The 25,175-nt window shown below is 39.9% G+C and overlaps 2 protein-coding genes across 6 annotated transcripts; one reads left to right on the forward strand and one right to left on the reverse strand.

The window, feature by feature from the left end:
* Positions 1-1,261: 1,261 nt before the first annotated feature.
* Positions 1,262-8,021, reverse strand: LOC115137291 (cyclin-dependent kinase 2-associated protein 2-like). 2 transcript variants are annotated; one of them, XM_029673528.2, is made up of 5 exons: positions 7,954-8,021; positions 7,008-7,165; positions 4,233-4,321; positions 3,756-3,876; positions 1,262-2,667 (listed from the first exon to the last, which is right to left on the reverse strand). In XM_029673528.2, the coding sequence occupies exons 2-5, from the start codon at positions 7,060-7,062 to the stop codon at positions 2,600-2,602; spliced, it is 333 nt and encodes a 110-aa protein (XP_029529388.1). In that variant the 5' UTR covers positions 7,063-7,165; positions 7,954-8,021; the 3' UTR covers positions 1,262-2,599. The 2 variants fall into 2 exon arrangements, with proteins under 2 accessions (XP_029529388.1, XP_029529387.1); XM_029673527.2 differs by lacking the exon at positions 7,954-8,021 and adding an exon at positions 7,858-7,947.
* A 383-nt stretch (positions 8,022-8,404) lies between these two features.
* LOC115137290 (butyrophilin subfamily 3 member A1-like) lies at positions 8,405-20,708 on the forward strand. 4 transcript variants are annotated; one of them, XM_065024725.1, is made up of 20 exons: positions 8,405-8,663; positions 9,697-9,759; positions 9,888-10,241; positions 10,828-10,992; positions 12,841-12,975; positions 13,151-13,240; positions 13,404-13,445; positions 13,548-13,577; positions 14,348-14,368; positions 14,472-14,531; positions 14,777-14,842; positions 15,100-15,165; positions 15,410-15,475; positions 15,733-15,798; positions 16,043-16,108; positions 16,366-16,431; positions 16,610-16,636; positions 17,262-17,440; positions 18,830-18,916; positions 20,436-20,708. In XM_065024725.1, exons 1-20 carry the CDS (start codon positions 8,624-8,626, stop codon positions 20,691-20,693), a joined length of 1,947 nt encoding a protein of 648 aa, XP_064880797.1. In that variant the 5' UTR covers positions 8,405-8,623; the 3' UTR covers positions 20,694-20,708. The 4 variants fall into 4 exon arrangements, with proteins under 4 accessions (XP_064880797.1, XP_064880798.1, XP_029529384.1 ...); XM_065024726.1 differs by having other exon boundaries at positions 8,407-8,663; positions 17,271-17,440; XM_029673524.2 differs by lacking the exons at positions 18,830-18,916; positions 20,436-20,708 and adding an exon at positions 17,534-18,548 and having other exon boundaries at positions 8,413-8,663.
* The last annotated feature ends 4,467 nt before the right edge of the window (positions 20,709-25,175 follow it).

Below are 25,175 nucleotides of genomic sequence, written 5' to 3' on the forward strand. Positions count from 1 at the left end.
GATTATTAATAAATGAAAGGTGTATGGCACCACCAAGACCCTGCCTAGATCTGGCTGCCCTCCAATCTGGATGGCAGCGTAGCCTAGTGGTTAGAGCGTTGAACTAGTAACCGAAAGGTTGCAAGATCGAATCCCCGAGCTGACAAGGTACAAATATGTTGTTCTGCCCCTGAACAAGGCAGTTAACCCACTAGGCCGTCATTGAAAATAAGAATTTGTTCTTGCCTAGTTAATAAATAAGAGACTGATCAGCGAGGCTACCTAGAGTCCGATGGAAACTTTTAAAGAGCAACAGGCTTTTATGGCCAAGACTGGTCAGTGTGCATGTGACAATATCCCAAGCACCCCACAAATATGTCATGAAGGGTGGCAAGAAGGAAGCCATTACTCAAAGAAGCCCACCTTGAATCAGGTTTGAAGTATGCCAAAAAAACACTTGGGAAATTGAAGCTGTGGCAAAGGTTTTTGTGGTCTGACTAAAATGTCACTTTTAGGTCTAAATGCAGTGTTACATTTGTCGCAGACCAAACACATATGGTGGTGGCAGCATCATGTCATGGGGATGTTTCTCATCGTCAGGGACTTATCGGGACAGAACAGAAAATAAAAGCACAGAAAAGTCCTTGAGGAAAAACTGCTGCCCTCTGCCAGAAAGCTAAAACTGGGACCGAAGAATAAAAAGGTCAAGTCCTTAAGTGGCCCAGTCAGACCCCAATCCAATCAAAAATGTGTGGCATGACTAAGAGTTCTGTCCAACGCTCCCCAGAGAACTTGACAGAGCTTGTACAGTTTTGTAAAGAATGGCCAGACATTGTCAAATTTAGGTGTGCAAAGTTGGTAGAGACCTATTCCAACTGACTCACAGCTGTAATTGCTTCCAAAGGTGCTTCCATCAAGTTAACTCAGGGGTGGCGACTTAACCAATTATATTTTACGAAACACAAAATTCTTCCTTAAAAATGTGTGGAATATGGGGTGTAGATATGTGGGGAAAATCCTTATTTTAAATGCATGAAACTGAGGCACTGTCAACAAAATGTGAAATGTTCAAGGGCGTGTAGACTTTCTACAGGCACTACATCACAGGTGGCTGCTGAGGGGAGGACGGGTCATAATAATGGCTGGAACAGAGCAAACGACAGAGCAAGCATCAAACATGTTAATCATGTGTTTACCATCCCACGCATTGCACTCCAGACATTACCTCCCCAATTAAGGTGCCACCAACCTCCTGGTGCACTGCATACAAATGAAACACTCGTTTTTTTAATTGGAAAACTTTATTTTATTCAATTTTTGAAGTACAGAACTGCAAAAATTGGGTTTACAAAATTGCCATACTAACAAAACTGATTTCAGGTGTGTAGTGAGGTAATAGTTCATTGGGAGGAGGATGGAGCAGAAATGACAGTAGAAAATGTAAGCATTTCACGGTAAGGTCTACACTTGTTGTATTCAGCGCATGTGACAAAGTTTGATTTGATGTGTGTACTGTGTAGGGTGGTAGCATGTGGAACAGAGCACTGGGTATTTCAAGATGCTGGTAAGCCTTGTTCACATCAAATCCATTTTTTTTTGCATATCCGATTCAAAACTTATTTTTCCTGCAGTCTGAACAGTCAAATAGTACATGGAATAGGATATTTTAAGCCACCTTCGTAGGTGGTTTGAAGTCCGATACAAATCTGATTCCTGGCCATGCGACTTGTCTGATTGATTTGCCGTCAAGTGTTTTTATAAACGTATTTAGCATATCTTGTTGCTTGCTAGCTACACTTGACAGTTTGACAAGAATGTGCCAACTAACTAGCTTATTAATCGTTTACAAATAAGAGTGAATGTGCTAGAAAGAAACAGCTACCTAGTTAGTTGACTGCTGTGTCTAGCCAAACACTTGTTTTGAAAGTTGGAGTATCTTATCCTGAGGCTTTTAAAGTGTTCTTAAACTATGATTTTGAACATTCAAAGCAACTGGGAAATGTCCATTGCAGACATTGTCACCTTTGCTTGCTACATGACTTCTGAGTGATAGGAAGCACAAGCACAAACACCAATGCGCCCCCTCGTTACTATGACAACTAGCATAGCCATGTCAGTAAATGACTGCTGTCTGAACACACACATCTGATATGGTCACTTAACTTGCAGTGTGAACAAGGCTTAAATGTTTCTTACTGTAAAACAATGTGTAATTGAACCTTTGGTTGTTGAGTGGTGTCAGTATAGCAGCTAAGAGAAAGATTCAGAGTATCAAACTCATCAGATAAACATTCATTATGGCCTAGTTTTCCATAATCTATCAGAAATATTTTACATCACCATCACCCCCCCACTGAATTGGACAACCAGGATCAGACAATATTTACCAGGTCCTTGTGGTGCCTATGAAACCGATAAGTTACAGAATGTTCTGAGAGCAAACTGTCCCTACAACTGCAAAATGTGTTATACACTCTGAACACACCCCATAGGCGATGTGAGAGACTACATGGAAGAGGGAATGGAACAAGGGAAGGTTATAAGTTCAGTCAGGATAACGAAGACGTGACACATAGATGAGGCCTGTACAGAGACGAGGGACGGGGGATTCTGCAAAGGGTTATGTGCGAGCGCTCCTCTCCGTCTCTGCCAGACACTCCCTGACCAGCGCCCTCGTGTGAATGATACCTAGAAGACAGATCAACAACATCACAAGTTGGGATTTATAACTTTTACTTCATGTGTGGAGATTTCCACATTTAACCTGAATGTGAATTGAGATGCAGGTATTTCCAGGTAAACATATGGACTAAGTATTGGTATTAACTGTCACCTCATTGAAGTTGAAATGTGTTAAGGTTAGGGTTTAGGGTTGGGACGTCCCAAGGAGCCCAGATAACCATGTGAGTAGAGAACAAAATGGCCGTCGGGTGAGAAGCATAGGTGAAATGTTTGTTTCATTGAAAAGTATTTCCTTCAGTAATTATTCATAAGATAAACATTTTCCTTGGGATTACAAGCCTTGGTCAGTCCAGAAATCCCCATTCCATCTCAAATACTATGACTACCTTTCATCACCAAATAGTGGTTAATTCATTATTTTTGACGTGTCCTGCATTTGGGCAATTCCACGGTAACGGAATTACGACGAGATTCCGATATTTCACTTTAAAATGTATGCCAAACAAAAAACACTGATTTCAAAGTTTAACAAACCTTACAAAACGATGGTTTTTGTTTGGTATCCATGTTAAAGGGAATCCTATTCACAGCGTAATCCATTACCATGTAATTTCCCATTTTGATTTTGTGCATAACATTTACGTTTCATGAATTGAACATAATTTAGGCATCTTTGGATTTAAAAGGACAATGTCAGATTGGACTGGCTATTTTGCTAATTGAACTTGGTGGATTGAAACTGATGATTGATTGACTGGATGACTGAGCTTGTTGGTTTTATTGAATGCAGGAAGCCTTGGAACATACTATTTGGCTTATTTCAATTATTTAGGTGTGCTGCTGCTGCCATGCAATGTTGCTGATTGCTTTCACCCACTCACTGCCTTATGTTAATTTCTTATGGCTGTGTTTATGCCAATAATATTAATGTGCTTACTGTCTGCTTGCTGGGTATGTGCACTGTGGTTAGGGAAAAGGAAAGTAACCTCTATGGAGTACTGATAAACACCCTATGTCAATACAACCACAACCTTTGCTCCAAGCTTCGGGAGGATATTTGTGGCCTAGGTGTTTAGCGGGGCAGGCTGCAGTACCTCTCTTTAGCCTCTCCATGGCGCTCTTGCTCCCGGCGTAGGTGGGGCGGATCTCGCGACTCATCTCCTCGATGACTGACAGCAGCTCGCTGTAGGTTGAGCCCTGAGACACTTTCACTGGCTGTGTGAGAGAGCGCGAGAGAGAAAAGGGGGGGGGGGGGATACGAGACAAAGGTCATATGCTGGTAGAGAGCGAAACCAACTAGAACTCCGAATTGACCCTGAGCAAGATAAAATCATTTTATACTGAGTAGAGATACGGGGATAATTACCATGACGAATTGACAGAAATGCAAATAAACACACAATTAAATTGACCAGTAATGACCATCTGCTTTGTGTTTGTTGTTAGTGATACCTGGACCCTATTGATATAATACCCTGAATAACATCACATGATATTTAACATGACTTTCTAAAATAGCATAGGCACTAGTTAAAGCAGTTGGAGATGAGGATCAGGCTGTTCAGTCCTACCTGAACGAAGCCCATCGACGGCGGGCCGAAATCACTGAACGCCGGTCTGAAATTGGAGGAGGGGAGTGAGGGGGAAGGCACACTGGAGCCTAGGCAGAGGAAAGAGAGAATTCAGACGCACTGAAGCGCCCTATGACTGGTTAACATCTTTAAAATGGGAGGCAGGGGCAGAAAGGCTGGGTGGCATCGTGGTGCATTCATTCTCAGGTGAGAGGGATTGTTACATATTGGTTGGTAGTAAACTCAGCAAAAAAAGAAACGTCCACTCACTGTCAACTGCGTTTATTTTCAGCAAACTTAACATGTAAATATTTGTATGAAAATAACAAGATTCAACAACGGAGGCAAACTGAACAAGTTCCACAGACATGTGACTAACAGAAATGGAATAATGTGTCCCAGGACAATAGATCCGGGCTCTTCACTAGCCATGACAGTATTGCAGGAAATCACGCACAGAGCGAGCAGTATCGCTGGTGGCATTGTCATGCTGGAGGGTCATGTCAGGATGAGCCTGCCAGAAGGGTACCACATCTTCCCTGTAACACACAGAGATTGCCTGCAATGACAACAAGCTCAGTCCGATGATGCTGAGACACACCGTCCCAGACCACCTCGATCCCGCTCCAGAGAACAGGCCTCGGTGTAAAGCTCATTCCTTCGACGATAAACGTGAATCCGACCGGTTAGACAAAACTGCGACTCGTCAGTGAAGAGCACTTTTTGCCAGTCCTGTCTGGTCCAGCGACGGTGAGTTTGTGCCCATAGGCAACGTTGTTGCCGGTGATGTCTGGTGAGGACCTGCTTCCGGCCTCTCAGCCCATTGTGGACAGTCTGAGCACTGATGGAAGAATTGTGCGTTCCTGGTGTAACTCGGGCAGTTGTTGCCATCCTGTACCTGTCCCACAGGTGTCATGTTCGAATGTACCGATCCTATGCAGGTGTTGTTACACGTGGTCCGTCACTGCGAGGACCATCAGCTGTCCGTCCTGTCACCCTGTAGTGCTATCTTAGGCGTCTCACAGTACGGACATTGCAATTTATTGCACTGGCCACATCTGCAGTCCTCATGTCTCCTTGCATCATGCCTAAGGCACGTTCACGCAAATGAGCAGGGACCCTGGGCATCTTTCTTTGTGTTTTTCAGAGTCAGTAGAAAGGCCTCTAGTGTCCAAAGTCTTCATAACTGTGACCTTAATTGCCTTCCGTCTGTAATCTGTTAGTGTCTTAATGACCATTCCACAGGTGCATGTTCATTAATTGTTTATGGTTCATTAAACAAGCATGGGAAACAGTGTTTAAACCATTTACAATGAAGATCTGTGAAGGTATGTTTTTTTACAAATTATCTTTGAAAGACAGGGTCCTGAAAAAGGGACATTTCTTTTTTGCTGAGTTCATATGACACTCAGGTTTGCCGTTGATGTGCAGTGTGTTCCCTGGGCAGGTGCAGGTATAGGACCACTCGTCTTATCTATTGAATGGAATCCACTGCACTGTGGTAGGGTAGAGAGTTCAGTGAGATGGGTGGAGACCAAACCAAAGATGGTAGTGTAGAGGGTGCATCTATAGAAATATATTTTTATTTCACCTTTATTTAACCAGGTAGGCTAGTTGAGAACAAGTTCTCATTTGCAACTGCGACCTGGCCAAGATAAAGCATAGCAGTGTGAACAGACAACACAGAGTTACACATGGAGTAAACAATTAACAAGTCAATAATGGTGGAACAAACTCCCTCACGACGCCAGGACAGCGGAGTCAATCACCACCTTCCGGAGACACCTGAAACCCCACCTCTTTAAGGAATACCTAGGATAGGATAAAGTAATCCCTCACACCCCCCTTAAAAGATTTAGATGCACTACTGTTCCACTGGATGTCATAAGGTGAATGCACCAATTTGTATGTCGCTCTGGATAAGAGCGTCTGCTAAATGACTTAAATGTAAATGTAATAACACAGTAGAAAAAAAGAGTCTATATACATTGTGTGCAAAAGGCATGAGGAGGTAGGCGAATAATTACAATTTTGCAGATTAACACTGGAGTGATAAATGATCAGATGGTCATGTACAGGTAGAGATATTGGTGTGCAAAAGAGCAGAAAAGTAAATAAATACAATGTACAAATACAGTATAGGGATGAGGTAGGTAAAATTGGGTGGGCTATTTACCGATAGACTATGTACAGCTGCAGCGATCGGTTAGCTGCTCAGATAGCAGATGTTTGAAGTTGGTGAGGGAGATAAAAGTCTCCAACTTCAGAGCGATTTTTGCAATTTGTTCCAGTCACAGGCAGCAGAGAACTGGAACGAAAGGCGGCCAAATGAGGTGTTGGCTTTAGGGATGATCAGTGAGATACACCTGCTGGAGCGCGTGCTACGGGTGGGTGTTGCCATCGTGACCAGTGAACTGAGATGAGGCGGAGCTTTACCTAGCATGGACTTGTAGATGACCTGGAGCCAGTGGGTCTGGCGACGAATATGTAGCGAGGGCCAGCCGACTAGAGCATACAGGTCGCAGTGGTGGGTGGTATAAGGTGCTTTAGTGACAAAACGGATGGCACTGTGATAAACTGCATCCAGTTTGCTGAGTAGAGTGTTGGAAGCTATTTTGTAGATGACATCGCCGAAGTCGAGGATCGGTAGGATAGTCAGTTTTACTAGGGTAAGTTTGGCGGCGTGAGTGAAGGAGGCTTTGTTGCGGAATAGAAAGCCGACTCTAATATGAATTATAGTGGATACAAAATAACAGATTGACAGTCGGTAGAAACCTGGCGGGGTGTGGTTGGAGCCGGACGGGGCAGGGGCGATGGGTTTGTAGCTCATCGTGATGTCACTGCGGACCTCCCCGTACGACGATGCGCCGCTTCCGTCTGTCCCGTCGACCCGGTGCTGATACAGCTTTACTGGTGGGCTGGGCCCCTGGGAGCTAGGAAGAGAAAGTCGTGGTCTTATGTTCATGTATGACATTCATTAACTATACTGTCAGTCTAGCCTGGTCCAGAATAAACTGTGTGCTATGCAAGTATTGTTGAATGTTCTGTATGGCATGACAATGATTGAGGAATGCTGTTTAATTCATACAGATTTGGACCAGGCTGTCATGACGTTGTCAGTGGATTATTGACGTTTGCAAACAGACCCAGACCCAGACCTTAGGTTACCTAGCTAGCGAGTAATCCAACAACCCCAACTGGTTTCAAACATTTGACACAACAGTGCCCGTTTCCTCTCGCTACATCAGCTTAGCGGGCAACTTTTCACAGCAAGTCAGTACCTCATCTGGTCGTAGCCTATTGCACTAACTAACGTTGGCTAGGTAGCCAAGCTAACTTTAGCTCGCTAACAAGTTACCGGACCAAAGGTCGTAGAGATGACATCTTGCTTCATATAAAGTTAAATGAATAGAAACAAAACTGGTTATGGGGTGATCTAACTTGTAATTGAAATTACTTTGTTCACCACTGCGCATGTCATAGCTAGTTACTTAGCAAGGAAGCTAGCTAGTTACATTAACTAGCTGTTTGCTGACAGGTTCGCATTCGGTATGAAACAGGCTTGCTAGCTAACATTATCTAGCTAGGTGCACAACAAGGTACATAGTTATAACGTTCTAGTTACCGAATGAATTGGCGTTCCATATGTTTAAGTATCTAAGTTGCCATTCAAAATGTAATCGAAAACAAAACTCAAAGGGGAAAGGCTTTCGAAATGTACCTTTCTAGGGGAAGATTTTCAGCCAGGTCGAAAAAGCAGCTTCCTTTCTCCTGCTGAAAGGGGCGTGGCTGTTGATGCAAAGATAAATTGAATATTCATAAGGTGGCGCGTTGTCATTGGCTGAATGAGGCTGAAAAAAATCAAAGGCACTGTCTATTTATCAGCGTATTCCCTTCTATTTATTTAGAGTTTTCTCCATTGGTGTGTATTTTTTCATAATCTCTTTGGTATTCACAGTTTGAGTGTAAAGAAAAAAATCTGGAATGGGGATTATGTGATGGGGCACACCCCAATTATTTATTTCCCCTGTGGTTACATGATTTGATGGCTTTCCAGGTCGTCTTTTCACAGTCACCCTACACATATTATCAGATCTCACAACACCTGGATAAGGGTTTAACATTTCCGGAATCACATCAATATGGTATAGTAATCTTCTGAGATGCGTAGTGTCAAAATCACCTTTTGTTAACCCATGTTACTGCAAGAAACGGGAAAGTGAAAGCAAAATTAAATATATAGGGAGTGGGCAAGAAAAATGACTTTCGCGCTTACTAACTATTCGATTTGCTTTCTCATTTTATGGTAGAATTTAAAAGCACGGGATGTATGTTGGATGGTCATGAATCTATAGGATCATCGGAGGATCCCTAAAGTGAGGATACATTTGATGTTTACGACCTTTGGAAATCGAGGCACCATGCACTTAGGTACAAATCCATTTTCTATGACTTCTCTAGTAAAAGATTAGTTAACATTTAAATGAAAGGTTATCAGTTACCTCTTAATTGAAAAAAGTTATGCTTCTTCTATTCCCCCGTCTCACAACTCTTCACTTGCTTTTGTCTATTAAGAAATGTTATTTATGTAACATAAATGTAACATAAATGCCCCTTGGATTTGTGGCATTTGTTGTTTTCCTTTCACAGTAACAGGATAATTTGTTCGATTTATTCTCAATGTATTATTTCTAGTAATTACTATTAGGAATCGATTCTGTATTCTTCCAATCAACTTCGTTAAAATGACTACTGTGCGTGTACTTTCCTAAAATGGCTGCTAGTGCTAGTGTGGCTATTTAACCAATATACTGTAGCAGTAGTAAAAAGATAAAACCAATGTCTGAAAGTCCAAAGTTCAGCCTCACATGCTCCATCTGATCATTCACCTTCACGTGGTTGCCAATTAACCCAATAGCTACACTTCTGAGACAAAAGGCGGGATCTGATTTTACCATGAGTGTACAAAACATTAGGAACATCTGCTCTTTTCATGATAGACTGACCAAGGGAATCCAGGTGAAAGTTATGATATTTTATTGATGTCAGTATAGATGAAGTAAATGAGATTGATTTTTACACCTTGAGACATGGATTGTGTATGTGTGCCATTCAGAGGGTGAATGGGCAAGACAAAATATTTTAGGTGCCTTTGAACGGGGTATGGTAGTCGGTGCCAGCCGGTTTAAGTGTGTCAAGAACTGCAACGCTGCTGTTTTTTTCACGCTCAACCGTTTCCTGTATGTATGAAGAATGGTCCACCACCCAAAAGACATACAGCCAACTTGACACAACTGTGGGAAGCATTGGAGTCAACATGGGCATAATCATTATGACAATTTTTGTAACTTTATTGGTAAAGTATTTTGATTCTTTGTATGTACCTACAATGTTTCTCTCTCTCAGGCTACCAAACACCTAAATCGTGATAATGTCATTCTGATGTCCTTTATCTTTTATGCAGGGTTGTGTCTGAGGGTGCTGATACTGGCTACTCTCACAGTTCCCATCAGAGCAGTTCAACCTGGTGAGAATGTTTACACTGTTAATTTCATCAGTAACTCAAATAAATGGTTTCCTGGACACAAATTAATCTTAGTCTGGGATTAAAGTAATTTAATCCCCCCCCCTCCCCTCCCGTCTCTCATTCTTCAGCCCAGGAGACATTCACCTTAACTGTCCCTAATGGTCCAACCTCGACCCTGTCTGGCTCCTCTGTCTCTCTACTCTGTCAAGTTTCACCTCTCTTCAATGCTGAGCCATTGGAGGTGCGCTGGTATCGTTCCAGTAACATTCACAGTCCTGCCTTGTTGTACAAAGATCACAAGATCCAGGAGACCCCTGTGGACCCCCGGTACAGGGGCCGGGTGTCTCTAACTGGGGGGATGGAGAGAGGGAACGTTTCCCTGACACTGGAGAGGGTCACACTGGAAGACAGGGGGGAGTATGTGTGTCAAGTCAGCAGTGAACAGTGGTATGAAAAGGCCAGTGTCTTCCTCACAGTGAATGGTAAGGGTTATCTCTCAAATTGATGGTGAAACTGTGTATTGTGGTGTCACCCCCAAAGCACCTGATCCTAGATCAGCACTCATACTCTGATATACTTCTGAATAGAGGCCTAGTAGTCTTTGGTACCACCGAGTAAAAACAAAATAGCAGTTACATTTGCCACCTCTCAGTTTACAATTGCATTAGGGGTACAGCCACTACAAACTTCAGCTGACTTTAGCCTTATATAACCCCCCAGAAAATATATATGGAAGTCATAGGGGCATCCGTGTAATGTAAAATAATGGGCAAACCATCCTTTAAGTGATTTGAGTTGTTTGGCCATGACTTTTAGAAAAATGCATTGATGCCCCTATCACTCCCATTGCATTTGAGCTAGCAGTGGCTAAATTTAGCTGGAGTTTGAAATGGTTGTTTAAAAGAAAACCAAACCATAGAATACAGTTTCTCCTGACCCATAGACTACCTTGCGAAGAACCATCTAACAATACATTGTAAAATACATATCTTGCATTCTTCCAATTTATTCTGTCATTCAATCTGTGTCCTAATAGTTGTGGCGTATCCCCTTTCATCTGTCCATTAGTAACAGGTAGTGAACCAGTTCTCTCTGTTGCTGAAGCAAGAGGAGGAGGAGGTCAGGTGAACGTTACCTGTTCATCAGAGGGATGGTCACCACAACCTAAACTCACCTGGAGAAACAAAGAGGGGGCAGAGATCAGAAATGAACAAGAAGTACTCAACACTTCTGGTAATTACATTTGGGTACTTCCTCACACTGTCTCTGCTCTGCTGACACAAATGTTCTAGTACCTGTGGTTTGGGTTAAAAATCTGACCTGGGTTGTGGTGTACTTTCAGTTACACTACTTTGTGTAAGTTGATGGGTTCGGATTTCTGAACTTTGAATATTAATAATCATGCTAGAGAAATGTGGGGTTCCATAGTCTTGGGTCAGTTAAGAACAAATTCTTATTTATGATGACGGGCTAGGAACCGTGGATTAACTGCCTTGTTCAGGGACAGAACACAGATTTTTACCTTGTCAGCTCGGGGATCTAGCAACCTTTCGGTTACTGGCCCAACACTCTAACCACTAGGCTACCTACCACCCCCAAATAAACGTTTTAAAAAATGTAAAAAGCGGGACAACAGTCGACAACATCCGGTGAAGTTGGAGGGCGCGCAATTCAAATAAAAGTTGTAATATTAAACATTCATGAAAATACAAGTGTCTTACATCATTCAAAAGCTTAGAATCTTGTTAATCAAACTTTGTTTTCCGATTCATAATAGGCTTTACAGCGAAAGCATAGCATGTGATTGTCTGCTGATAGCACCCCACATGAACATATTTTTCAACCAGCACAGGCGTCACAAAATCACAAATAGCGATAAAATAAATCAGTTACTTTTGAAGATCTTCCTCTGTTTGCAATCCCAAGGGTCCCAGCTACACAATGAATGGTCATTTTGTTAAAGTCCTTCATTTTATCCTAAAAGGTCTGTTTAATTGGCGCCATTGATTTCAGTAATCTACTCGTTCAACATGCAGACAAAGGAATCCCAAAAGCTACAGGTAAACTTTGTCGAAACCAGTCAAACAACGTTTCTAATTAATCCTCAGATACTCTCATATCTAAATAAATGATATTTCATACGGAAAGTAGTATGTTAAATTGGGAAGGAAAATAACGAAGAGCACGCCCTCATTCACGCTCGCCAAAACACTACTTTTTTTTGGAGCTCTCTTCAGAAAAACTACAATTTCTTGTTCTTTTTTCAAAAAACAAGCCTGATGTCTTGCATAAAGACTGTTGACATCTAGTGGAAGCCATAGGTACTGCACTCTCGGAGACTGAAATACATATGAGCAATAGGTTTGCATTGGAAGAGCCTGGGAGCTAAAAACAGAAAAATGTTGGCTTTTCACCTGCTATATTAATTTCGTTATACTCACACACATTATTTTAACAGTTTTAGAAATGTCAAAGTGTTTTCTATCCAATGCTACTAATTACATGCATACCCTATCCCAGAGTTTAAGAACCTATTCTTATTAACAATGACGGCCTAGGAACAGTGGGTTAACAACATATTTTTACCTTGTCAGCTCAGGGATTTGATCAAGCAACCTTTCGGTTACTGGCCCAACGCTCTAACCACTAGGCTACCTGTCACCCCAAAATGGTAGATGATGTTAAGCTTGGAATGTACTGAGTACAGGGACAGATGATCATATGTTGGCAGGCACTGATAATGGTGGAGAGCTGTGCATTACTGAGGAAGGGGGTTGAGGTCAGTTCAGGTCACAATAAGGGAGAAGGAACAGTTTATTGCCCGTATCCCTTAACTTCCTGCCTAGCAATAAAAATGTAATGTTTAGAGAGAAGCAGGAGACTCCACCTAAATTGGGGTGTAATGCAGTATATTACCACTGGTGGAAATATGTTTTTCTCTGTTCAGATGTTCGATCCTTTGGGCTGAATCAACTTGGTTGGAGCTTTCATAGAGTCCGTCATTTTCTTACTCTTGATATTTAGAACCCAACAAAGTCAATGTGAATATTTTGATTTCCCCTCCCTATCTTTCTGTATCAGATCCCCATGGCTTGGTGAGTGTCAGTAGTTGGCTGCTGTATGCTTCCTCATACTCCGATTGGCTCGCCTGTACAGTCTCTCTGTCTGAGGAGGCGAAGAGAGAGGGCAGAATTCTGCCACATACAGCTGTACCTGGTGAGTTAGTCTCCTACACAAACATCCTACCAATGATCAGATCCCTCTCTCCCCACCCCACAGACACTAGTTTAGAGGAGGATGAACATGTTGAAGAGGTGTTTCACTTAATTTCACTGTAATGATGTTCTGTCTTGAGAGCTTTAGAGGCATTTGATCCATGTTATATGTGCAGGAGTCTACAAAGAGGCCTTCATTGTGACTCTGATCCTGTCTCTGGTCATCATCTGTGCTCTGTGCTCTGTCATCCTGTGCAAACGAAGAGGTATCTGGAATTCAGTCATATTAGTGTTTGTGATTTAATTATAAGAGCAAGTTATATCAGTAATAATGACCCTATAGAGAAATGATTTTGACAAAAGTCATTATTGAAACAATAATTTTAAAAAGTCAATATTGAAACAATAATATTTTTAAAAATCTTTTAGGGTCCATGTGGTCTTCATCCCAAAAGTCCAGAAACCGTTCAGGTAGTGTATTTCATCTGATAAATAAACTAAGAATGAAATTATGAGTTATGAGTTATGACGTAATTTTGACAATATTTTGACAAATGTGTCTCTATATTTCAGATCAAACTGAGCTGGGACAGAGGCCGGCAGGTAATTGTTTCATTTTGATATCTGGGTGAAGGCTTTCATAAGATACATGTAACTAACTTATTTTTGAGAAAACCTTTCCATTGAAACAAAGCCTGATATGCACATATCTCAATAGGATTTGACTGTACTTGTTCCACAATTGACCTTTTTACAGTAACTTTTACCTTTTCCATTCAATAGAGAAAAATAAAACTATTGCCGGGTTGTTCACTATCATGATGATAGAATTGTCTAACTTTGATAATCATTTAGTAGCCTAGTTTTGCATGAATTAAATATTTACGATTAGTAAATTGCAGGATAATGACCTAAATGCGCTCTGGTAGTGGCAGAAAGCAAAGAACACATACCGACTTCTGAAGAGATAGCAGCTGGTTTTGAAATTAATCTGGAAGGTATTAAGTAATAGGGGAAAACATGTCTTTACTCTCTAAAATGTGTCATGCCAAAAGTGCAGAAACAGTATCTCATCTGATCTGTGTGATATATAAACTAAGTGTGAGATGAGTTATGACAACATAAACCCTGATGGATTTCATGTTGACATGATTGTGCCTCTATGTTTCAAATCAAACTGAGCTCGGACAGGGGCCGGCAGGTAACTGTTTTATTCTGATCTCTCTGTGAAATGCTAATACGTGCTAATAACTTAGTTTTGAGGAAACATTCCATTGACACCAAGCATAATATGCACATATCTCAATAGGGATTGACTCTCCCTATTCCACAATTCACCTTTTTACAATAACTTTCACCTTTCCATTCAACAGAGACAGAACACCTAATTGAAGGTAATGTTCACTCATGATATACTGTATATGAGATTACATAACTTTAATAATGTAGTAAACTGACGAATACCAATATTACCTAAATGTGCTCCGTTATGGGCAGAAAACACAGTGCAGAACCCTACTGAACAGAGAGCAGCTGGTGAAGAATTCAATCTGAAAGGTAAAGTAACAGGATAAGAAATTGTAATTTCCTTCATAATTGTATAATTTGATGATCATTTGTCATTATCACAATTGGATTTGACTGTCCCAGTTCCACATTCACCTTTTTACAACCACTTTCACCTTTTCCATTCAACAGAGACAAAGAACCTAATTGAATGTAATGTTCACTCATGATATACTGTATATAAAATAATGTAGTAACCTAATGAATTTCAATATCACCTAAATGTGCTCCGTTAGGGGCAGAAAACACAGTGCAGACACCTACTGAACAGAGTGCAGCTGGAAAAGAATTCAATCTGGAAGGTAAAGTAATAGGATAACAAATATATGTCCCTTTTAATTGTATAATTTCATGATAATTTGACATAATCCCAATAGGATTTGACTGTCCCAGTTCCACATTCACCTTTTTAAAATAGCTTTCACCTTTTCCATTCAACAGAAGAAAAAAACCTAATTGAAATTAATGTTCACTCATGATATACTGTATATGATATAATCTAACTTTGATAATGTAGTAAACTGATGAATTTTTACATTACCTACATGTGCTCCGTTAGGGGCAGAAAACACAGTGCAGACACCTACTGACCAGAGAGCAGCTGGAAAAGATGTTCATCTGAAAGGTAAAGTAATAGGATAACAAATATATGTCCCTTTTAATTATATAATTTCATGATAATTTTACATAATCGCAATAGGATTTGACTGTCCCAGTTCCACATTCACCTTTTTCCAATAACTTTCACCTTTTCCATTCAATAGAGACAAAGAACCTAATTTGAATGTAATGTTCACTCATGATATTCTGTATATAAAATAATGTAGTAACCTAATGAATTTCAATATCACCTAAATGTGCTCCGTTAGCGGCAGAAAACACAGTGCAGACACCTACTGACCAGAGTGCAGCTGGAAATGGTGTTCATCTGGAAGGTAAAGTAATAGGATAACAAATATATGTCACTTTTAATTGTATAATTTGATGATCATTTGTCATTATCACAATAGGATTTGACTGTCCCAGTTCCACATTCACCTTTTTAAAATAGCTTTCACCTTTTCCATTCAACAGGAGCAAAAAACCTAATTAAATGTATTGTTCATTGATGATATTCTGTATATGATATAATATAACTTTGATAATGTAGTAAACTGATGAATTCTTACATTACCTACATGTGCTCTGTTAGGGGCAGAAAACACAGTGCAGACACCTACTGAACAGAGTGCAGCTGGAAATGGTGTTCATCTGGAAGGTAAAGTAATAGGAGAAGAAATATATTTCCCTTTTTAGTTGTATATTTTGATGATAATTTGACATAATCCCAATAGGATTTGACTGTCCCAGTTCCACATTCACCTTTTTAAAATAGCTTTCACCTTTTCCATTCAACAGGAGCAAAAAACCTAATTGAATGTATTGTTCATTGATGATATTCTGTATATAAAATAATGTTGTAACCTAATGAATTTCAATATCACCTAAATGTGCTCCGTTAGCGGCAGAAAACACAGTGCAGACACCTACTGACCAGAGTGCAGCTGGAAAAGGTGTTCATCCGGAAGGTAAAGTAATAGGATAACAAATATATGTCCCTTTTAATTGTATAATTTCATGATAATTTGACATAATCGCAATAGGATTTGACTGTCCCAGTTCCACATTCACCTTTTTCCAATAACTTTCACCTTTTCCATTCAACAGAAGAAAAAAAACTAATTGAAATTAATGTTCACTCATGATATACTGTATATGATATAATATAACGTTGATAATGTCGTAACCTGATGAATACCAATATTACCAACATGTGCTCCGTTAGGGGCAGAAAACACAGTGCTGACACCTACTGAACAGAGAGCAGCTGGTGAAGAACTTAATCTGAACGGTAAAGTTATACTGGGGGAGAAAATGCTTTACCCTCTATATTGTATAATTGAGTGTTTACATTGTTCATAAAACTAAGTCTGCTGACATGTTGGAGTGCGTTAAACAATTTATAATTTATATAATTTTTGGAAGAATTGTTATACAGGACACTCACAATTTACTTTTTTTAAATGCAGATTGGCACCAGGTGAAAGGATTCAAAGGTAAATAAAATCACAGTAGGACAGGAAAATTGTGTGTTCATTAGATTATTACGATATACAGGTAAGAGCCTAAAACAGGAAATAATCAGTGTCTTAATAGGGTGTTGGGCCTCCACCAGCTACCAGGACAGCTTCATTACGCATTGGCATAGATTCTATAAGTGTCTGGAGCTCTTGTTGATGGTTGAAAACGCTGTCTCAGGCACCGCTCCAGAATCACCCATTCGTGTTCAATTGAGTTGAGATCTGGTGACTGAGATGGCCATGGCATCTGCTTTACATTGTGTTCATGATCATCAAACCATTGTGACCACTCGTGCCCTGTGGGGGAAGTGTCATTCTGTAAGAGACTCCTCCCATCAGGATAGAAATGCTTCAGCATAGGTTGAAGGTGATCACTCAGAATGGATGTGTAGTTATTGGCATATACCTGTCCCTCTAAGGGGTTGAGTGGACCTAAACCATGCCAGGAAAAAGTACCCCACACCATAACAGATCCACCTGAAACCTAATTTCCTCAAGTGTTTCCTTTATTTTGGCAGTTACCTGTAGGTCCACATGATCTGAAATCCTCACCAATCCATCCCATCATATTGTGTGAATGAAAGAAATCTTGTCTTTCTATTTCCCCCAGAGAACATCATTCTGGATGAAAAGACTGCGCACCCTGCTATTAGATTCAATCAAGGAAAGCAGCGTGCTTGTTACATTGAAGAAAAAGATACAGAGAAACCCTCTAGAACGCATCTCCATGTGTTTTCTAAAGAGAGTTTCAGTTCAGGACAACACTATTGGGAAGTGAAGGTAAAGGAACAATCAACAGAAAAACTGTCATGGTATGTTGGTGTGGCCAGAGAAAATGTTGAGAGAAGACTTACTGTTCCTTTAACTCCACAGAATGGATTTTGGATTCTTTCTTATGATAAAGAAAAAGGTTTCCATGTCAATACCGACCCTCAACCACCAATAACTGTGGCAAAGCTCACTATTTTGGGAGTGTTTCTAGACTGTGACAGACACACTCTGTCTTTTTATAATGTTGATACAGAGTCACTTCTTTACACTTTTACTGATGTGAAGACATCCAACTACTTTCCTCTGTTCAGCCCGGGACGATGTGACAAAATCCCAATTAAAATAAATTGAATGCGTACCAAAACCCCTTTCACCCCAGTGAGCCAAGTCGAGCTGTACTGCGTTGGCCTGGTTAGTATAGGTTGGGTCAGCACGATAGTGTGAAAAGGGTCTGAGATGCAGGTGAAATTCATGTCAAATGAGACATGCATTATACACATTTTGTGTTATTCAGTGATACCAAGTTGAGTGTCTTTTTCCCAAAACGTTTTCAGACGCCACAAGATAAAGAGGGCACTAGTAATGGTTTCTTTTGGTAGGCAGTAACTCCGCCATGGTTTGTTGAACAAACCTTATGGGAAATGAATGGCGTTTTGGTTGGGTTTTTGGATAAATGTTGAAAATAAGGCCTGTGGTAAATGCAGGTTTAGGAGCTAATCTTCATCAGCTATTCAGAAAAAACACAAAGGCTTAATTCATAACATCTAATAGGAACGTTATCTCAGATCAAAATGTATAACATCTCCTAAGCCTGTGTTAACCTCAGATGTTATTTTCTGCATTTATCCCAAAACTCTATTCTTTCCCCCTAAGAATGGTTGAACGGACCAAAACTTACACATACAAATCTTTTAGGACTACAAGCTGGCGAGTTTTATAAAACTTTTACTTTTTTTCTAACTGTATAAAACTTTTACTTTTTTTCTAACTGTAGCTAGATTATGAATATATATATACTGTGAAGCTACTGTTGTGCAAGTTAGCAATATACTTTGCATCCTTGAATTCTGTTCAAATGTTGTCCCAATTAATAAATTACTGTAATCTGTTGATAAAATGTTGTTTTTGAATGTACTGAACAAAAATATAAATGTAACAATTTCAAAGATTTGACTTAGTTACAGTTAATTTAAGGAAATAAATCAATTGAAATACATTCATTAGGCCCTAATCTAGGTATTTAGGTCAGATACCTAGGGGCGTGATTCAGAAAATCTGTCAATATCTGGGGTGACCACCATTTGCCTCATGCAGCGCGACATATCTTCTTTGCATAGAGTTGATCAGACTGTTGATTGTGGCTTGTTGTCCCCCTCCTCTTCAATGGCACAATGGCAGTACAAAGTTGCTGGATATTGGCGGGAACTGGAACACGCTGTCGTCGATCCAGAGCATCCCAAACAGGCTCAATGGGTCACATGTCTGGTATGTAAACCATGGAAGAACTGGGACAAGATCCTGAGGCACATTGTAGTGCAATTCGTTCAATTCAGTACTATTCATCCCCCTCCATCACCTTGTTTCAGCATGATAATGCACGTCGTAAATATCTACACAATTCTTGGAAGCTGAAAATGTCCCACTTCTTCCATATCGCTTTGGATAAAAGCATCTGCTAAATGGCATACATATTACTCTAATATGCACAGCCAATATTGAACCTGACTTCAACTTTCCTCAAAATGCTATGCTGCAGGATAACACATACTCGAAAGTGCTTTTTAATATCTGTTAAAAAAAATACAAATATGTTATTCATTTTTCTCAGTTTTGTTTTTCCATGTTCCTCAAGTGTTTTCACACTTTTTTAATAGAAAATAAATATATTTGATTTTCTATGTTCACAACAATGCTTAAACCGTATCAGGGGACCACTTTTGAAATCTGGGAAAAATCTAAGAAACATAGATTGTTTACTGTAGTTATCCTTTATTTCCCTTTAATGCCCCTTTCATGCATGTTCAGCTGAAGGTAAGAACAGCTCCTGCTTTCTTTTGAGACCTTTTAAATCATAATCACACACCTCATGTGGCCTGGTCCATAGAAACTTTATCAAAACATATATGCCGATCACAACTAAAGTGACCAAATAACTTCTTAAAATAAGAACATTAATCCGCTTTACAACAGCATACATAAAACTCACGTGTTGCTTATAAGTTTGGGGAACATACTTTTCACCAAAAAACTGAGCCACCCAGTTATCACCTTTGCAAGGTGCTCCGTCATGCTGGAAAAGGCATTGTTCTTCTTCAAACTGTTCCTGGATGGTTGGGAGAAGTTGCTCTCTGAGGATGTGTTGGTACCATTCTTTATTCATGGCTGTGTTCTCAGGCAAAATTGTGAGTGAGCCCACTCCCTTGGCTGAGAGGCAACCCCACACACGAACGGTCTCAGGATGTTTTAATGTTGGAATGACACAGGACTGATGGTAGCGCTCACCTTGTCTTCTCCGGACAAGCTTTTTTCCGGATGCCCCAAACAATCGGAAAGGGGAATCATCAGAGAAAATGACTTTACCCATCAGCGGTCCAATACCTGTACCATTTGCAGAATATCAGTCTGTCCCTGATGTTTTTCCTGGAGAGAAGTGGCTTCTTTGCTGCCCTTCTTGACACCAGGCCATCCTCCAGAAGTCTTCGCCTCACTGTGCATGCAGATGCACTCACACCTGCCTTCTGCCATTCCTGAGCAAGCTCTGTACTGGTGGTGCCCTTATCTCGCAGCTGTATTAACTTTAGGAGATGGTCCTGGTGCTTGCTGGACTTTCTTGAGCGCCCTGAGGCCTTCTTCACAACAATTGACTCGCTCTCCTTGAAGTTCTTGATGACGCGATAAATGGTTGGTTTAGGTTGATTTAGGTGCAATCTTACTGGCAGCAATATCCTTGCCTGTGAAGCCCTTTTTGTGCAAAGCAATGATAACGACACGTGTTTCCTTGCAGGTAACCATGATTGACAGAGGAAGAACAATGATTCCAAGCACCACCCTCCTTTTGAAGCTTCCAGTCTGTTATTCGAACTCAATCAGCATGACAGAGATCTCCAGAATTGTCCTCGTCAACACTCAACCCTGTGTTAACGAGAGAATCACTGACATGATGTCAGCTGGTCCATTTGTGGCAGGGCTGAAACGCAGTGGAAATGTTTTTGGGGGATTCAGTTCATTTGCATGGCAACAAGGGGCTTTGACATTCATCTGATCACTCTTCATAACATTCTGGAGTATCTGCAAATTGGCATCATACAAACTGAGGCAGCAGACTTTGTGAAAATGTATATTTGTGTCATTCTCAAAACTTTTAGCGACAACTGTTGATGTTTCGAAGGTCTGCATCAGTGGCTTGTAGGCAATGAATGGAAGCCAGGAGATGCTAAATGAGTTTGTTAGTTAAAGGTCAATTACCGTGTGACTGGCAGTGATATGCTTGACAATCACAGGCTGACAAAATGTCATTATTGCCACAGCCCTAGTTGTGCATCAGTAGTAATCAGCAATGTATTATGCTCAAAAGCGGACAAAGAAGGTGTTCAGTTTGTCTGGAAGCAAGACGTCAGTGTCTGTGATGTGGCTGGTTTTCTTTTTGTAGTCCGTGATTGTCTGTTGTTGAATTGCGACTCCACTTTGTCTCTATAGTGACATTTCGCTTGTTTGATTTCCTTGTGGAGGGAATAACTACACTGTTGGTATTTGGCCATATTTCCAGTCAACTTTCCATGGTTAAATGTGGTGGTTCGTGCTTTCAGTTTTGCGCGAATGCCATCATCTATCCACGGTTTCTGGTTAGGGTAGGTTTTAATAGTCACATTGAGTTCAACATCTCCTATGCACTTCTTCATAAACTCTCTCACCGAATCAGCGTATAAATCAATATTTTTCTCTGAGGCTACCCGGAACATGTCCCAGTCCACGTGATCAAAACTATCTTGAAGCGTGGATTCCAATTGGTCAGATCAGTGTTGAATAGTCCTTGTCATGGGTACACCCTGTTTGAGTAACTGCCTATAGGAAGGAAAGAGCAGTGATTACTGCTGTGAGTCTTCTTGGGCAAGACGTATAAGAGCTTTGCACACCTGTATTGTGCAATATTTGACAATTCTTCAAGCTCTGTCAAGGTGTTGGGGCTCATGGCTAGATAGAACTTTTTAAGTCTTGCCATAGATTGTCAAGCAGATTTAAGTCGAAACTGTAACTTAGCCTCTCAGGAACATTCACTGTCTTCTTGACTTTCAAGTCAGCTCAGTTGGGAGAGTGGGAACGAAAAGCAGAGATGCAACATTTATTTGATGCCAACCGCCGTTAAACCTCATCGAATAAGAAGAAATTGGTTGACAGATTTTTTGAGTTATCTTAGATTAATTCTGACTATTTAGAGGAAGTGTATACTGGCTACCACGTCTCAAAATCGTTTTTATGGGAAGATACGAGGACACTCATTTGTTTCGAACATGCCTTAAGACATGGAAACCTAAGACATTCGAAGAGCGCTTTGTACACCAAAATGTCAGTCGGAACCCGTCCAGAACCACTCAATGTCGCCCAATTTTGTTCTTAACTGACTTGCCTAGTTAAATAAAGGTTAAATAAAGGTTAAATAAAAAAATGGGTTACATAACATCTAAGCGATATTAATGTCGAAACCAAATCATTTAATTTATTTTAGTTGATTTGGCCATTAATCAATCATGTTGATTTCTTCCCTTTTAAAGGGATAGTTCGTGATTTTGGCAATGAGGCCCTTTATCGACTTTCCCAGAGTCAGATGAACATGTGGATACCATTTTAATGTCTCCTTCCAGTATGAAGGAAGTTTGAGGTAGTTTTGCGATCTAATGCTAAGTAGCGTTAGGGCAACGACTGAAAGTGTACAGGAACAGCTAGATAAATGGCCTCATTGCCAAAATCCCAAACTTTCCCTTTAAGATAATTATTATATCTTCCTAGATCACACTACTTACACATCTTAATATTGGATGTCAATGAATAAAAGCATATTCTCTTCCCTCAGAGAACATTACTATGGATGAAAATACTGCTCACAGTGCTATTAGTGTGACTCGAGAAGGAAAGACAGCTCAGCACAGCAAAGAAAAAAAACAATGAAACAATGTTTAATGAGACCTAAGAGATAATGAGAACACCTACAGGTTTAAACTTATGAAAAAGGAAAGGGTTTACATGAGACAACATGTCCAACAATAGACTGTGCTCATCAATACACTGCATCATACAAGTTTCTTCCTGTGTTCAGCCCTGGACAACATGACCCACAACCAATAACAATGTTTAATGAGACCTAAGAGATGAGGGTTTAAACAGACAGAGACACATGTCCAACACGTGGTGAAGACAGAGATATAATTTTAGACCTGAGTTTTATCCAGTGATGCCCAGAGGTATATGGGTTGTCGTCTGAGGCACAAGGGTAATCAAAACATCTACAGTTGTTTAACTTGTTGGTACTTGTAGTGAGATTATTGATGTAAACTGTCATTTAACTGTAATAAAAGCTAGCAGTATCATATTTTCTTTAATTCTGTTGAAAGGTATTTAGATAATGATGTCCTCTTGTTAAAAATGTAATATGTTTAAATGAATTAATATCAAGACTACATGACTGACTGCAAAATAGTTTCCATTGACCATGGTGTCCTGCAAGCTGCCACAATACAGCTTTTGTTTCAGATTCCAATGCGACATCTCCTTGTGGTCTAGTTATTGCACTGTACCGCGTGCATTGCACAGCAGCATGTCCCAATCAAATGGAGAAAATAAGCTGGTTGTGCTCTCAGGACAGCTCTCCTTTCTAAAGCTCATACACATTTGCCTGTTGGATAATACAAGCAAAGTAATAGCCTCGACGGTTTTGAATTTGTTGTATGTTATTGATGTCATTTTTATCAATTACATAAAATAGTTGTGTTATGTAAGACAATTTGAAAAACAACAGAGGATAGGATTACTCAATACAATGACAAAATAGAAAAATCAAGACTCCTTTTAACCAACATGCAACATGTCTACGGGCTGCAGAATTGAGACCTGTCCTTAGCTAGTATGATCTAAGAAGCACAACTGTTACATTTTGTTGTAAAAAAATATATAATTTTTCATTCATTGTTAGCTATTGGTGATTAAAGTTTGTAATGGTTGTATAAAGAGAACTGAACCATGGATTACAGTTTCTCCTGGTCCATAGACTACTTTCAGGGAAAGGAACCATCTAACATCAAGTTGTAAAATAGTGAACTACTCCTTTAAGATGAATGCACTAACAATAAGTCACTCTGGATAAAAGCATCTGATAAATGACTAAACTGTCAATGTAGATGTACATGATTTGATATTCTACTGTTTGTCTGAGTTACGACAACGTACTGGGTTTAAATATATTATTTTTTAAACAAATAAATAATACTAACACAAAAAATGTACTTCTGACATTATGATTCAAATAATTTAAATGGAGGATACATACAATGCCGAGTGAAATTATTCACATTCTGCTGCATTAAAATTAAAAAAGGAATTAAATACACAACCTACTCCACATTTTCAAAGTGAAAGAAAATTATATAAACATTTCTAAATGAATATAAAAACTCAAACCAATAACATGTCTTGATTGTGTATGTCTTCATGCATACTTTGTGGAAGCATTCAGCTGTGAATCATTTAGAATACAATTCTACTCTGCACAACTCTTAGGGAAACATATATCCATTGTTTTTGTCAAAATTGCTCAAGATCAGTAAATTTGGTTGGGAGTCTTTGATGGTCAGCAATATTTAAACATTGATTTCTACGCAAATTTAAGTCAGGACTGAGACTTGACCGCTGAGGAACACTCAACACCTCTTGGAAAGTCACTATGGATGGTCTTTGGCATTAACCTTTGTGTAATTGTCCCGCTGAATAATACAACTATCCCAGGGTCAGGTTGTCACTGTTGCCTTTGGAGTGGATTTTGTAACACAGGCTTCCTTTTCACTGTGTTATACAGGCCAGTAATGTGGAGTAAATGGTGGCAGCATCATGTTATGGCTATGATTGTCACCGGCAGGGACTGGAGATGTTGTCATTCCCGACTTAATGCTTGACAATAAGAGACTAAGTTTGAATATTGCTGTTATCAATAATTCTCAACCAAATTGACTGAGCTTGAGGATTACATTTGTCATTATAGTAGACGCTCTTATCCAGAGCGACTAACAGGAGAAATTAGGGTTAAGTACCTTGCTGAAGGGCACATCGCTAGATTTTTCACCTGGTCGGCTTAGGATACGAACCAGCAACCTTTCGGGTTACTGGCCCAACTCCCAATTTTGACAAAAGCAATGGATATACTGTATTTTGCCCTAAGAGTTGTGCAAGGTTAGGAACACCTTATTCAAAATGATTCACAGATGTAATGGCTGCCTAAAGGGCTTCCACCAAGGATTAACTCTGGGTGTCAATACATTATCATTTTTCATTAATTAGGAACATTTTCTATAGTATTTCTTCACTTTGAAAATGTGGAGTAGGTTGTGTAAATGGGTAGGAAAACATCTAATTCAATCCCTTTTTACATTGAATTTTAAGGCCGAAAAATGTGAAGATTCTCAGTTGTAAATGTGTGTATTTTTTTCCCATGGTTTGTTGAACAAACCCTATTGGAAAATGAATGAAGTTTTGATATATT

The sequence above is a fragment of the Oncorhynchus nerka genome, linkage group LG11, assembly GCF_034236695.1.
Source record: "Oncorhynchus nerka isolate Pitt River linkage group LG11, Oner_Uvic_2.0, whole genome shotgun sequence".
In the NCBI taxonomy this organism is placed as follows: Eukaryota; Metazoa; Chordata; class Actinopteri; order Salmoniformes; family Salmonidae; genus Oncorhynchus; species Oncorhynchus nerka.